The 15,935-nt window shown below is 44.2% G+C and overlaps 1 protein-coding gene across 1 annotated transcript in view; it reads right to left on the reverse strand.

Annotated features, from left to right (window-relative positions):
* The window catches only part of LOC101937062 (coiled-coil domain-containing protein 18-like), a 121,327-nt gene that overhangs the window by 22,748 nt on the left and 82,644 nt on the right, over positions 1–15,935 (reverse strand). Inside the window, exons 18-21 of the mRNA XM_065571440.1 lie at positions 13,387–13,809; positions 9,995–10,348; positions 6,543–6,896; positions 3,091–3,444 (exon numbers count right to left, since the gene is read on the reverse strand). Of these exons, the coding sequence (XP_065427512.1) occupies positions 3,091–3,444; positions 6,543–6,896; positions 9,995–10,348; positions 13,387–13,809 (1,485 nt within the window). The remainder of the gene's footprint in view (positions 1–3,090; positions 3,445–6,542; positions 6,897–9,994; positions 10,349–13,386; positions 13,810–15,935) is intronic.

The raw sequence follows: 15,935 nt of genomic DNA on the forward strand, positions 1-15,935 counted from the left end.
AGGAAGAGAATAAGAATAATAACAAATAATAAACAAGAGTTCCGTTCAGTTAATTACAGATGTTTCTTAAAAGATTTTTTTTTTCATTGGGACGGGACGGAGAATAACCCAGCGCTTTTATGAAAAGCATGACTTTGAAGGCGGATATCCTTTCATTTCTGAAAGATGTAGCTCATCGCATCTTCTTCCCATGTAAGCTGGACAGAGAAACAATCATGAAATACATTCCAATTCCTTACTGGTTAGGTGGGGGATAATCATTATGGCCCACCAGATAGAAATAATGAAGAATACACCCATTCCATAGTCTTGACCCCTTTGGCACAGAAGTGGAACGAATGAGCTTCCCCTCATATGTTCAGCTAATTTGTAGCGACTCTATTACCCATTACCACCTGCACATGTTCCCTTCTACATGAGGGAGGAATGATCTCAGAGCCAGATGGCTCCAAATTCCAACACACTGTGCTGGGAGCTCTTTTCTTGGAGAACCCAGTGACTCTGAATTGGGAAACCAGCTCGCTGCCCTGAGCTGGATTCATCTGATGTTATTGTCTCGGATGGAGAAGGGGGAATGAACAGCATACCTTGGTGAATATTTAATCTCTTCATCCGCCACCTCAACAAATGCAGTGTTCTGGAGCATGGTTATAAACCTAAGAAGACGGTCTCTATAGGCTGTGTAAACTGGCAACATAGAATGCCGCATTGTTCACATACTCAGAAGAACGGAGGGGGTTACATAAGTGATAGCTCCAATCAACCCCATCAGTCCCAAAGAGACAATGACCTTCTGCTATCGACAGGCTTGAGTTTGGTAAATCACTGCTTATAATCTTAAAGTCCTTTTTCCAGAAGAAAGGCTCTCCCTTCACTGAGTCAGGTATAAAACACATCAAAAGAGTCCACTGACTTGGGCAGAGATTAGACTTTGTAACCCTGAAAAGCAGCCTCTGATCTGAGAAGGGGGAGATTGCAACTTCGATGTGATGCAAGGAAACTTTAGCTGCTGAAAGTGGCTGCATGCAAATACTTTGCTTTCTCGGCACAATCACACACACATTCACGCGCACGCAAAACCCAGCTCACTGTTGCTCCCAACCCAAATAGGAGCACCTTGTATCAGGAATGGCATCTCAACACCAAGAACTTCAGGTACTTTTGATGACTGCACTGGATAGCAATATGAAAACTCCCAGCTTCTCAGCTGAGCGTGGTGACCAATCTATAATTTTGTTTGAGGAAAATATGGAGGGCAACGTTAACTTCTGAAACCGGAATTGTCTGGTGTACGTCTCTACATATCTGAAGTCGAAGATCAGATGCAAACCCCCCATCTTTTTTCTGTATCAGAAAATACGTTGAATAGGACCCAGTTTTAGGCCCCACACTAGAAGAAGGATGTGAAAAACTTGGAAAGAGCCCAGCGGAGGGTAACAAAAATGAGTAGGGGGCTGGAGCACATGACTTATGAGGAGAGGCTGAGAGGACTGGGATTCTTTAGTCTGCAGAAGAGAAGAATGAGGGGGGAATACATAGCTGCTTTCAACTACCTGAAAGGCGCTTCCAAGTAGGATGGATCTAGACTGTTCTCAGTGGTAGCAGATGACAAAAAAAGGAGTCATGGTCTCAAGTTGAAGTGGGGGAGGTTTTGGTTGGATCTTAAGAAAACCTTTTTCACTAGGAGGGTGGTGAAGCACTGGAATGGGTTACCTAGGGAAGTGGTGGAATCTCCTCCCTTAGAGGTTTTTAAGGCCAGGCTTGACAAAGCTCAGGCTGGGGTGATTTAGTTGGGGATTGGTCCTGCTTTGAGCAGGGGGTTGGACTAGATGGCCCCCTGAGGTCCCTTCCAACCCTGCTATTCTATGATTCTTTGACTCTATGAAACTGTAATGCATCCTCAGAAGAGAAGGAGGCTGAAGCCACACCCACTTGCCCATCTAGTGACAAGATTGGACTGACATCTGTATCCAGTTGCTCCTGTTCCAAAGCAGGAGCCGGTTCTTCATCCTCTTGCTCAACGAGGGGATCCTGTACCACAGTCAGATCAGGAGGAGACCCATCTGAGGACTTCTTACCCCTGGATCCACATCAGAGGAAACTTAGCCCCTCCGTCTCTAAGACGGATAATCAAAAAACTGTTGTGGTTGGATCTCGTAGGGCCCCAAAAGTCAAGTTCCACTCTTTCCACTAGGTGGCATCCAGGATCATAAGCGGTGAGGGCATTGGTTGGCATAACCCAAGATGAACCAGGTCTCCCGAAACTTCCTCTATCCTCCTCTGCAGGCGGACCTGGCCTTCGACCACTTAGAGACACGAAGGGGACGTTTGGAGATGGCGCACGTGCGCTCCAGCAGGCACCTCTTGGAGAAACTTCTACCATAAAGCTCCACAAGGCAGCAGAGGAGAATTTTTGTGTTAGTACGTATTATCCCTTTTAGTCCTTTTCTTTCTGTATATTTCATTCATTTATATAATTTAACTATTCTTTAGAATCTTTATGATATTATCAAAGAGTATGGTGGATTCTAAGGCCCAGAACACTGGTCCTTAGCTCATAACTAACACCATTCCGGAATTCTATGCAGTACGCTGTATCTGCTAGTCCTTGGCTATAAATCTCCAGATATTCATGGAAACCACCCACTAAACAAACACGAATATACAGAATGCTTTTCTTGAAAAAGCGTTGCTGCTCCCAGCTGTAAACAATCATGCCTTCATCGATCAGTCAGGTAACCTGAGAACTGCAAGGGAATGACATACCACTAAGCACGCGTACCTCTGCATTAACATAGTTTTTGTGCCATTGAGTAATACACAAGGGAGGAAGGGACACTCAGGTTCTTTTTATACTTCAAAACCTGTTAAAACTGGCTAGAAGCCTCTTTTGTTATTCTTTCCCTAATTAAAGTGGCTCCAGTAAGACTCCCGGAAGGTGTTCTTCTCAACGACAGAGAGGGCTTGTGTATGACTGATGCAAGTACAGCCTGATCTGACCCGTCCATGCTACTCTGGGGTAAAAAACGATATTTTATATAAATATTTCTATGTATGTATGTATGTATTTTAAAAATTGTCTTCTCTTACCTGATTTCTCTAGCTGTTCTAATTTCTCTTCCAAATGACCGATTTCCACAGTGGGCTGTGACATTGAAAGTTTCTTCTCTAGGAGATCTTTCCATTGCTTCAACTCATCTGTGCTGGCAAACAGCATGCTGTGCAGAGTTTGGAGCTTATTTTCGATTTCCTGGGAAACTTTTTGATCAGTAGCGGACAACTGATTAGTCAGCTGTTTAATCTGTGTTTCCAGACCCGAGAGGGGATTTTGTAGCCGGGTCTCTAACTGTGTTTGCACACTTCTTAACTTCTCATCCAATAGCATCTCAGTTGCCCCCAGACTGTTTTTGATCTCCGCTTTCAACTGCTCTCCCATCTTCTTTTCTAATAAACAGGAAGAGAATAAGAATAATAACAAATAATAAACAAGAGTTCCGTTCAGTTAATTACAGATGTTTCTTAAAAGATTTTTTTTTTCATTGGGACGGGACGGAGAATAACCCAGCGCTTTTATGAAAAGCATGACTTTGAAGGCGGATATCCTTTCATTTCTGAAAGATGTAGCTCATCGCATCTTCTTCCCATGTAAGCTGGACAGAGAAACAATCATGAAATACATTCCAATTCCTTACTGGTTAGGTGGGGGATAATCATTATGGCCCACCAGATAGAAATAATGAAGAATACACCCATTCCATAGTCTTGACCCCTTTGGCACAGAAGTGGAACGAATGAGCTTCCCCTCATATGTTCAGCTAATTTGTAGCGACTCTATTACCCATTACCACCTGCACATGTTCCCTTCTACATGAGGGAGGAATGATCTCAGAGCCAGATGGCTCCAAATTCCAACACACTGTGCTGGGAGCTCTTTTCTTGGAGAACCCAGTGACTCTGAATTGGGAAACCAGCTCGCTGCCCTGAGCTGGATTCATCTGATGTTATTGTCTCGGATGGAGAAGGGGGAATGAACAGCATACCTTGGTGAATATTTAATCTCTTCATCCGCCACCTCAACAAATGCAGTGTTCTGGAGCATGGTTATAAACCTAAGAAGACGGTCTCTATAGGCTGTGTAAACTGGCAACATAGAATGCCGCATTGTTCACATACTCAGAAGAACGGAGGGGGTTACATAAGTGATAGCTCCAATCAACCCCATCAGTCCCAAAGAGACAATGACCTTCTGCTATCGACAGGCTTGAGTTTGGTAAATCACTGCTTATAATCTTAAAGTCCTTTTTCCAGAAGAAAGGCTCTCCCTTCACTGAGTCAGGTATAAAACACATCAAAAGAGTCCACTGACTTGGGCAGAGATTAGACTTTGTAACCCTGAAAAGCAGCCTCTGATCTGAGAAGGGGGAGATTGCAACTTCGATGTGATGCAAGGAAACTTTAGCTGCTGAAAGTGGCTGCATGCAAATACTTTGCTTTCTCGGCACAATCACACACACATTCACGCGCACGCAAAACCCAGCTCACTGTTGCTCCCAACCCAAATAGGAGCACCTTGTATCAGGAATGGCATCTCAACACCAAGAACTTCAGGTACTTTTGATGACTGCACTGGATAGCAATATGAAAACTCCCAGCTTCTCAGCTGAGCGTGGTGACCAATCTATAATTTTGTTTGAGGAAAATATGGAGGGCAACGTTAACTTCTGAAACCGGAATTGTCTGGTGTACGTCTCTACATATCTGAAGTCGAAGATCAGATGCAAACCCCCCATCTTTTTTCTGTATCAGAAAATACGTTGAATAGGACCCAGTTTTAGGCCCCACACTAGAAGAAGGATGTGAAAAACTTGGAAAGAGCCCAGCGGAGGGTAACAAAAATGAGTAGGGGGCTGGAGCACATGACTTATGAGGAGAGGCTGAGAGGACTGGGATTCTTTAGTCTGCAGAAGAGAAGAATGAGGGGGGAATACATAGCTGCTTTCAACTACCTGAAAGGCGCTTCCAAGTAGGATGGATCTAGACTGTTCTCAGTGGTAGCAGATGACAAAAAAAGGAGTCATGGTCTCAAGTTGAAGTGGGGGAGGTTTTGGTTGGATCTTAAGAAAACCTTTTTCACTAGGAGGGTGGTGAAGCACTGGAATGGGTTACCTAGGGAAGTGGTGGAATCTCCTCCCTTAGAGGTTTTTAAGGCCAGGCTTGACAAAGCTCAGGCTGGGGTGATTTAGTTGGGGATTGGTCCTGCTTTGAGCAGGGGGTTGGACTAGATGGCCCCCTGAGGTCCCTTCCAACCCTGCTATTCTATGATTCTTTGACTCTATGAAACTGTAATGCATCCTCAGAAGAGAAGGAGGCTGAAGCCACACCCACTTGCCCATCTAGTGACAAGATTGGACTGACATCTGTATCCAGTTGCTCCTGTTCCAAAGCAGGAGCCGGTTCTTCATCCTTTGCTCAACGAGGGGATCCTGTACCACAGTCAGATCAGGAGGAGACCCATCTGAGGACTTCTTACCCCTGGATCCACATCAGAGGAAACTTAGCCCCTCCGTCTCTAAGACGGATAATCAAAAAACTGTTGTGGTTGGATCTCGTAGGGCCCCAAAAGTCAAGTTCCACTCTTTCCACTAGGTGGCATCCAGGATCATAAGCGGTGAGGGCATTGGTTGGCATAACCCAAGATGAACCAGGTCTCCCGAAACTTCCTCTATCCTCCTCTGCAGGCGGACCTGGCCTTCGACCACTTAGAGACACGAAGGGGACGTTTGGAGATGGCGCACGTGCGCTCCAGCAGGCACCTCTTGGAGAAACTTCTACCATAAAGCTCCACAAGGCAGCAGAGGAGAATTTTTGTGTTAGTACGTATTATCCCTTTTAGTCCTTTTCTTTCTGTATATTTCATTCATTTATATAATTTAACTATTCTTTAGAATCTTTATGATATTATCAAAGAGTATGGTGGATTCTAAGGCCCAGAACACTGGTCCTTAGCTCATAACTAACACCATTCCGGAATTCTATGCAGTACGCTGTATCTGCTAGTCCTTGGCTATAAATCTCCAGATATTCATGGAAACCACCCACTAAACAAACACGAATATACAGAATGCTTTTCTTGAAAAAGCGTTGCTGCTCCCAGCTGTAAACAATCATGCCTTCATCGATCAGTCAGGTAACCTGAGAACTGCAAGGGAATGACATACCACTAAGCACGCGTACCTCTGCATTAACATAGTTTTTGTGCCATTGAGTAATACACAAGGGAGGAAGGGACACTCAGGTTCTTTTTATACTTCAAAACCTGTTAAAACTGGCTAGAAGCCTCTTTTGTTATTCTTTCCCTAATTAAAGTGGCTCCAGTAAGACTCCCGGAAGGTGTTCTTCTCAACGACAGAGAGGGCTTGTGTATGACTGATGCAAGTACAGCCTGATCTGACCCGTCCATGCTACTCTGGGGTAAAAAACGATATTTTATATAAATATTTCTATGTATGTATGTATGTATTTTAAAAATTGTCTTCTCTTACCTGATTTCTCTAGCTGTTCTAATTTCTCTTCCAAATGACCGATTTCCACAGTGGGCTGTGACATTGAAAGTTTCTTCTCTAGGAGATCTTTCCATTGCTTCAACTCATCTGTGCTGGCAAACAGCATGCTGTGCAGAGTTTGGAGCTTATTTTCGATTTCCTGGGAAACTTTTTGATCAGTAGCGGACAACTGATTAGTCAGCTGTTTAATCTGTGTTTCCAGACCCGAGAGGGGATTTTGTAGCCGGGTCTCTAACTGTGTTTGCACACTTCTTAACTTCTCATCCAATAGCATCTCAGTTGCCCCCAGACTGTTTTTGATCTCCGCTTTCAACTGCTCTCCCATCTTCTTTTCTAATAAACAGGAAGAGAATAAGAATAATAACAAATAATAAACAAGAGTTCCGTTCAGTTAATTACAGATGTTTCTTAAAAGATTTTTTTTTTCATTGGGACGGGACGGAGAATAACCCAGCGCTTTTATGAAAAGCATGACTTTGAAGGCGGATATCCTTTCATTTCTGAAAGATGTAGCTCATCGCATCTTCTTCCCATGTAAGCTGGACAGAGAAACAATCATGAAATACATTCCAATTCCTTACTGGTTAGGTGGGGGATAATCATTATGGCCCACCAGATAGAAATAATGAAGAATACACCCATTCCATAGTCTTGACCCCTTTGGCACAGAAGTGGAACGAATGAGCTTCCCCTCATATGTTCAGCTAATTTGTAGCGACTCTATTACCCATTACCACCTGCACATGTTCCCTTCTACATGAGGGAGGAATGATCTCAGAGCCAGATGGCTCCAAATTCCAACACACTGTGCTGGGAGCTCTTTTCTTGGAGAACCCAGTGACTCTGAATTGGGAAACCAGCTCGCTGCCCTGAGCTGGATTCATCTGATGTTATTGTCTCGGATGGAGAAGGGGGAATGAACAGCATACCTTGGTGAATATTTAATCTCTTCATCCGCCACCTCAACAAATGCAGTGTTCTGGAGCATGGTTATAAACCTAAGAAGACGGTCTCTATAGGCTGTGTAAACTGGCAACATAGAATGCCGCATTGTTCACATACTCAGAAGAACGGAGGGGGTTACATAAGTGATAGCTCCAATCAACCCCATCAGTCCCAAAGAGACAATGACCTTCTGCTATCGACAGGCTTGAGTTTGGTAAATCACTGCTTATAATCTTAAAGTCCTTTTTCCAGAAGAAAGGCTCTCCCTTCACTGAGTCAGGTATAAAACACATCAAAAGAGTCCACTGACTTGCGCAGAGATTAGACTTTGTAACCCTGAAAAGCAGCCTCTGATCTGAGAAGGGGGAGATTGCAACTTCGATGTGATGCAAGGAAACTTTAGCTGCTGAAAGTGGCTGCATGCAAATACTTTGCTTTCTCGGCACAATCACACACACATTCACGCGCACGCAAAACCCAGCTCACTGTTGCTCCCAACCCAAATAGGAGCACCTTGTATCAGGAATGGCATCTCAACACCAAGAACTTCAGGTACTTTTGATGACTGCACTGGATAGCAATATGAAAACTCCCAGCTTCTCAGCTGAGCGTGGTGACCAATCTATAATTTTGTTTGAGGAAAATATGGAGGGCAACGTTAACTTCTGAAACCGGAATTGTCTGGTGTACGTCTCTACATATCTGAAGTCGAAGATCAGATGCAAACCCCCCATCTTTTTTCTGTATCAGAAAATACGTTGAATAGGACCCAGTTTTAGGCCCCACACTAGAAGAAGGATGTGAAAAACTTGGAAAGAGCCCAGCGGAGGGTAACAAAAATGAGTAGGGGGCTGGAGCACATGACTTATGAGGAGAGGCTGAGAGGACTGGGATTCTTTAGTCTGCAGAAGAGAAGAATGAGGGGGGAATACATAGCTGCTTTCAACTACCTGAAAGGCGCTTCCAAGTAGGATGGATCTAGACTGTTCTCAGTGGTAGCAGATGACAAAAAAAGGAGTCATGGTCTCAAGTTGAAGTGGGGGAGGTTTTGGTTGGATCTTAAGAAAACCTTTTTCACTAGGAGGGTGGTGAAGCACTGGAATGGATTACCTAGGGAAGTGGTGGAATCTCCTCCCTTAGAGGTTTTTAAGGCCAGGCTTGACAAAGCTCAGGCTGGGGTGATTTAGTTGGGGATTGGTCCTGCTTTGAGCAGGGGGTTGGACTAGATGGCCCCCTGAGGTCCCTTCCAACCCTGCTATTCTATGATTCTTTGACTCTATGAAACTGTAATGCATCCTCAGAAGAGAAGGAGGCTGAAGCCACACCCACTTGCCCATCTAGTGACAAGATTGGACTGACATCTGTATCCAGTTGCTCCTGTTCCAAAGCAGGAGCCGGTTCTTCATCCTCTTGCTCAACGAGGGGATCCTGTACCACAGTCAGATCAGGAGGAGACCCATCTGAGGACTTCTTACCCCTGGATCCACATCAGAGGAAACTTAGCCCCTCCGTCTCTAAGACGGATAATCAAAAAACTGTTGTGGTTGGATCTCGTAGGGCCCCAAAAGTCAAGTTCCACTCTTTCCACTAGGTGGCATCCAGGATCATAAGCGGTGAGGGCATTGGTTGGCATAACCCAAGATGAACCAGGTCTCCCGAAACTTCCTCTATCCTCCTCTGCAGGCGGACCTGGCCTTCGACCACTTAGAGACACGAAGGGGACGTTTGGAGATGGCGCACGTGCGCTCCAGCAGGCACCTCTTGGAGAAACTTCTACCATAAAGCTCCACAAGGCAGCAGAGGAGAATTTTTGTGTTAGTACGTATTATCCCTTTTAGTCCTTTTCTTTCTGTATATTTCATTCATTTATATAATTTAACTATTCTTTAGAATCTTTATGATATTATCAAAGAGTATGGTGGATTCTAAGGCCCAGAACACTGGTCCTTAGCTCATAACTAACACCATTCCGGAATTCTATGCAGTACGCTGTATCTGCTAGTCCTTGGCTATAAAACTCCAGATATTCATGGAAACCACCCACTAAACAAACACGAATATACAGAAAGCTTTTCTTGAAAAAGCGTTGCTGCTCCCAGCTGTAAACAATCATGCCTTCATCGATCAGTCAGGTAACCTGAGAACTGCAAGGGAATGACATACCACTAAGCACGCGTACCTCTGCATTAACATAGTTTTTGTGCCATTGAGTAATACACAAGGGAGGAAGGGACACTCAGGTTCTTTTATACTTCAAAACCTGTTAAAACTGGCTAGAAGCCTCTTTTGTTATTCTTTCCCTAATTAAAGTGGCTCCAGTAAGACTCCCGGAAGGTGTTCTTCTCAACGACAGAGAGGGCTTGTGTATGACTGATGCAAGTACAGCCTGATCTGACCCGTCCATGCTACTCTGGGGTAAAAAACGATATTTTATATAAATATTTCTATGTATGTATGTATGTATTTTAAAAATTGTCTTCTCTTACCTGATTTCTCTAGCTGTTCTAATTTCTCTTCCAAATGACCGATTTCCACAGTGGGCTGTGACATTGAAAGTTTCTTCTCTAGGAGATCTTTCCATTGCTTCAACTCATCTGTGCTGGCAAACAGCATGCTGTGCAGAGTTTGGAGCTTATTTTCGATTTCCTGGGAAACTTTTTGATCAGTAGCGGACAACTGATTAGTCAGCTGTTTAATCTGTGTTTCCAGACCCGAGAGGGGATTTTGTAGCCGGGTCTCTAACTGTGTTTGCACACTTCTTAACTTCTCATCCAATAGCATCTCAGTTGCCCCCAGACTGTTTTTGATCTCCGCTTTCAACTGCTCTCCCATCTTCTTTTCTAATAAACAGGAAGAGAATAAGAATAATAACAAATAATAAACAAGAGTTCCGTTCAGTTAATTACAGATGTTTCTTAAAAGATTTTTTTTTTCATTGGGACGGGACGGAGAATAACCCAGCGCTTTTATGAAAAGCATGACTTTGAAGGCGGATATCCTTTCATTTCTGAAAGATGTAGCTCATCGCATCTTCTTCCCATGTAAGCTGGACAGAGAAACAATCATGAAATACATTCCAATTCCTTACTGGTTAGGTGGGGGATAATCATTATGGCCCACCAGATAGAAATAATGAAGAATACACCCATTCCATAGTCTTGACCCCTTTGGCACAGAAGTGGAACGAATGAGCTTCCCCTCATATGTTCAGCTAATTTGTAGCGACTCTATTACCCATTACCACCTGCACATGTTCCCTTCTACATGAGGGAGGAATGATCTCAGAGCCAGATGGCTCCAAATTCCAACACACTGTGCTGGGAGCTCTTTTCTTGGAGAACCCAGTGACTCTGAATTGGGAAACCAGCTCGCTGCCCTGAGCTGGATTCATCTGATGTTATTGTCTCGGATGGAGAAGGGGGAATGAACAGCATACCTTGGTGAATATTTAATCTCTTCATCCGCCACCTCAACAAATGCAGTGTTCTGGAGCATGGTTATAAACCTAAGAAGACGGTCTCTATAGGCTGTGTAAACTGGCAACATAGAATGCCGCATTGTTCACATACTCAGAAGAACGGAGGGGGTTACATAAGTGATAGCTCCAATCAACCCATCAGTCCCAAAGAGACAATGACCTTCTGCTATCGACAGGCTTGAGTTTGGTAAATCACTGCTTATAATCTTAAAGTCCTTTTTCCAGAAGAAAGGCTCTCCCTTCACTGAGTCAGGTATAAAACACATCAAAAGAGTCCACTGACTTGCGCAGAGATTAGACTTTGTAACCCTGAAAAGCAGCCTCTGATCTGAGAAGGGGGAGATTGCAACTTCGATGTGATGCAAGGAAACTTTAGCTGCTGAAAGTGGCTGCATGCAAATACTTTGCTTTCTCGGCACAATCACACACACATTCACGCGCACGCAAAACCCAGATCACTGTTGCTCCCAACCCAAATAGGAGCACCTTGTATCAGGAATGGCATCTCAACACCAAGAACTTCAGGTACTTTTGATGACTGCACTGGATAGCAATATGAAAACTCCCAGCTTCTCAGCTGAGCGTGGTGACCAATCTATAATTTTGTTTGAGGAAAATATGGAGGGCAACGTTAACTTCTGAAACCGGAATTGTCTGGTGTACGTCTCTACATATCTGAAGTCGAAGATCAGATGCAAACCCCCCATCTTTTTTCTGTATCAGAAAATACGTTGAATAGGACCCAGTTTTAGGCCCCACACTAGAAGAAGGATGTGAAAAACTTGGAAAGAGCCCAGCGGAGGGTAACAAAAATGAGTAGGGGGCTGGAGCACATGACTTATGAGGAGAGGCTGAGAGGACTGGGATTCTTTAGTCTGCAGAAGAGAAGAATGAGGGGGGAATACATAGCTGCTTTCAACTACCTGAAAGGCGCTTCCAAGTAGGATGGATCTAGACTGTTCTCAGTGGTAGCAGATGACAAAAAAAGGAGTCATGGTCTCAAGTTGAAGTGGGGGAGGTTTTGGTTGGATCTTAAGAAAACCTTTTTCACTAGGAGGGTGGTGAAGCACTGGAATGGGTTACCTAGGGAAGTGGTGGAATCTCCTCCCTTAGAGATTTTTAAGGCCAGGCTTGACAAAGCTCAGGCTGGGGTGATTTAGTTGGGGATTGGTCCTGCTTTGAGCAGGGGGTTGGACTAGATGGCCCCCTGAGGTCCCTTCCAACCCTGCTATTCTATGATTCTTTGACTCTATGAAACTGTAATGCATCCTCAGAAGAGAAGGAGGCTGAAGCCACACCCACTTGCCCATCTAGTGACAAGATTGGACTGACATCTGTATCCAGTTGCTCCTGTTCCAAAGCAGGAGCCGGTTCTTCATCCTCTTGCTCAACGAGGGGATCCTGTACCACAGTCAGATCAGGAGGAGACCCATCTGAGGACTTCTTACCCCTGGATCCACATCAGAGGAAACTTAGCCCCTCCGTCTCTAAGACGGATAATCAAAAAACTGTTGTGGTTGGATCTCGTAGGGCCCCAAAAGTCAAGTTCCACTCTTTCCACTAGGTGGCATCCAGGATCATAAGCGGTGAGGGCATTGGTTGGCATAACCCAAGATGAACCAGGTCTCCCGAAACTTCCTGAGATGGCGCACGTGCGCTCCAGCAGGCACCTCTTGGAGAAACTTCTACCATAAAGCTCCACAAGGCAGCACAGGAGAATTTTTGTGTTAGTACGTATTATCCCTTTTAGTCCTTTTCTTTCTGTATATTTCATTCATTTATATAATTTAACTATTCTTTAGAATCTTTATGATATTATCAAAGAGTATGGTGGATTCTAAGGCCTAGAACACTGGTCCTTAGCTCATAACTAACACCATTCCGGAATTCTATGCAGTAGGCTGTATCTGCTAGTCCTTGGCTATAAAACTCCAGATATTCATGGAAACCACCCACTAAACAAACACGAATATACAGAATGCTTTTCTTGAAAAAGCGTTGCTGCTCCCAGCTGTAAACAATCATGCCTTCATCGATCAGTCAGGTAACCTGAGAACTGCAAGGGAATGACATACCACTAAGCACGCGTACCTCTGCATTAACATAGTTTTTGTGCCATTGAGTAATACACAAAGGGAGGAAGGGACACTCAGGTTCTTTTTATACTTCAAAACCTGTTAAAACTGGCTAGAAGCCTCTTTTGTTATTCTTTCCCTAATTAAAGTGGCTCCAGTAAGACTCCCGGAAGGTGTTCTTCTCAACGACAGAGAGGGCTTGTGTATGACTGATGCAAGTACAGCCTGATCTGACCCGACCATGCTACTCTGGGGTAAAAAACGATATTTTGTATAAATATTTCTATGTATGTATGTATGTATTTTAAAAATTGTCTTCTCTTACCTGATTTCTCTAGCTGTTCTAATTTCTCTTCCAAATGACCGATTTCCACAGTGGGCTGTGACATTGAAAGTTTCTTCTCTAGGAGATCTTTCCATTGCTTCAACTCATCTGTGCTGGCAAACAGCATGCTGTGCAGAGTTTGGAGCTTATTTTCGATTTCCTGGGAAACTTTTTGATCAGTGGCGGACAACTGATTAGTCAGCTGTTTAATCTGTGTTTCCAGACCCGAGAGGGGACTTTGTAGCCGGGCTTCTAACTGTGTTTGCACACTTCTTAACTTCTCATCCAATAGCATCTCAGTTGCGCCCAGACTGTTTTTGATCTCTGCTTTCAACTGCTCTCCCATCTTCTTTTCCAATAATATCTCAGTTGCCCCCAGACTGTTTTTGATCTCCGCTTTCAACTGCTCTCCCATCTTCTTTTCTAATAAACAGGAAGAGAATAAGAATAATAACAAATAATAAACAAGAGTTCCGTTCAGTTAATTACAGATGTTTCTTAAAAGATTTTTTTTTCATTGGGACGGGACGGAGAATAACCCAGCGCTTTTATGAAAAGCATGACTTTGAAGGCGGATATCCTTTCATTTCTGAAAGATGTAGCTCATCGCATCTCCTTCCCATGTAAGCTGGACAGAGAAACAATCATGAAATACATTCCAATTCCTTACTGGTTAGGTGGGGGATAATCATTATGGCCCACCAGATAGAAATAATGAAGAATACACCCATTCCATAGTCTTGACCCCTTTGGCACAGAAGTGGAACGAATGAGCTTCCCCTCGTATGTTTAGCTAATTTGTAGCGACTCTATTACCCATTACCACCTGCACATGTTCCCTTCTACATGAGGGAGGAATGATCTCAGAGCCAGATGGCCGCAAATTCCAACACACTGTGCTGGGAGCTCTTTTTTTGGAGAACCCAGTGACTCTGAATTGGGAAACCAGCTCGCTGCCCTGAGCTGGATTCATTTGATGTTATTGTCTCGGATGGAGAAGGGGGAATGAACAGCATACCTTGGTGAATATTTAATCTCTTCATCCGCCACCTCAACAAATGCAGTGTTCTGGAGCATGGTTATAAACCTAAGAAGACGGTCTCTATAGGCTGTGTAAACTGGCAACATAGAATGCCGCATTGTTCACATACTCAGAAGAACGGAGGGGGTTACATAAGTGATAGCTCCAATCAACCCCATCAGTCCCAAAGAGACAATGACCTTCTGCTATCGACAGGCTTGAGTTTGGTAAATCACTGCTTATAATCTTAAAGTCCTTTTTCCAGAAGAAAGGCTCTCCCTTCACTGAGTCAGGTATAAAACACATCAAAAGAGTCCACTGACTTGGGCAGAGATTAGACTTTGTAACCCTGAAAAGCAGCCTCTGATCTGAGAAGGGGGAGATTGCAACTTCGATGTGATGCAAGGAAACTTTAGCTGCTGAAAGTGGCTGCATGCAAATACTTTGCTTTCTCGGCACAATCACACACACATTCACGCGCACGCAAAACCCAGATCACTGTTGCTCCCAACCCAAATAGGAGCACCTTGTATCAGGAATGGCATCTCAACACCAAGAACTTCAGGTACTTTTGATGACTGCACTGGATAGCAATATGAAAACTCCCAGCTTCTCAGCTGAGCGTGGTGACCAATCTATAATTTTGTGTGAGGAAAATATGGAGGGCAATGTTAACTTCTGAAACCGGAATTGTCTGGTGTACGTCTCTACATATCTGAAGTCGAAGATCAGATGCAAACCCCCCATCTTTTTTCTGTATCAGAAAATACGTTGAATAGGACCCAGTTTTAGGCCCCACACTAGAAGAAGGATGTGAAAAACTTGGAAAGAGCCCAGCGGAGGGTAACAAAAATGAGTAGGGGGCTGGAGCACATGACTTATGAGGAGAGGCTGAGAGGACTGGGATTCTTTAGTCTGCAGAAGAGAAGAATGAGGGGGGAATACATAGCTGCTTTCAACTACCTGAAAGGCGCTTCCAAGTAGGATGGATCTAGACTGTTCTCAGTGGTAGCAGATGACAAAAAAAGGAGTCATGGTCTCAAGTTGAAGTGGGGGAGGTTTTGGTTGGATCTTAAGAAAACCTTTTTCACTAGGAGGGTGGTGAAGCACTGGAATGGGTTACCTAGGGAAGTGGTGGAATCTCCTCCCTTAGAGGTTTTTAAGGCCAGGCTTGACAAAGCTCAGGCTGGGGTGATTTAGTTGGGGATTGGTCCTGCTTTGAGCAGGGGGTTGGACTAAATGGCCCCCTGAGGTCCCTTCCAACCCTGCTATTCTATGATTCTTTGACTCTATGAAACTGTAATGCATCCTCAGAAGAGAAGGAGGCTGAAGCCACACCCACTTGCTCATCAAGTGACAAGATTGGACTGACATCTGTATCCAGTTGCTCCTGTTCCAAAGCAGGAGCCGGTTCTTCATCCTCTTGCTCAACGAGGGGATCCTGTACCACAGTCAGATCAGGAGGAGACCCATCTGAGGACTTCTTACCCCTGGATCCACATCAGAGGAAACTTAGCCCCTCCGTCTC

The sequence above is a fragment of the Chrysemys picta genome, chromosome 17 (assembly GCF_011386835.1).
Source record: "Chrysemys picta bellii isolate R12L10 chromosome 17, ASM1138683v2, whole genome shotgun sequence".
Classification (NCBI taxonomy): domain Eukaryota; kingdom Metazoa; phylum Chordata; order Testudines; family Emydidae; genus Chrysemys; species Chrysemys picta.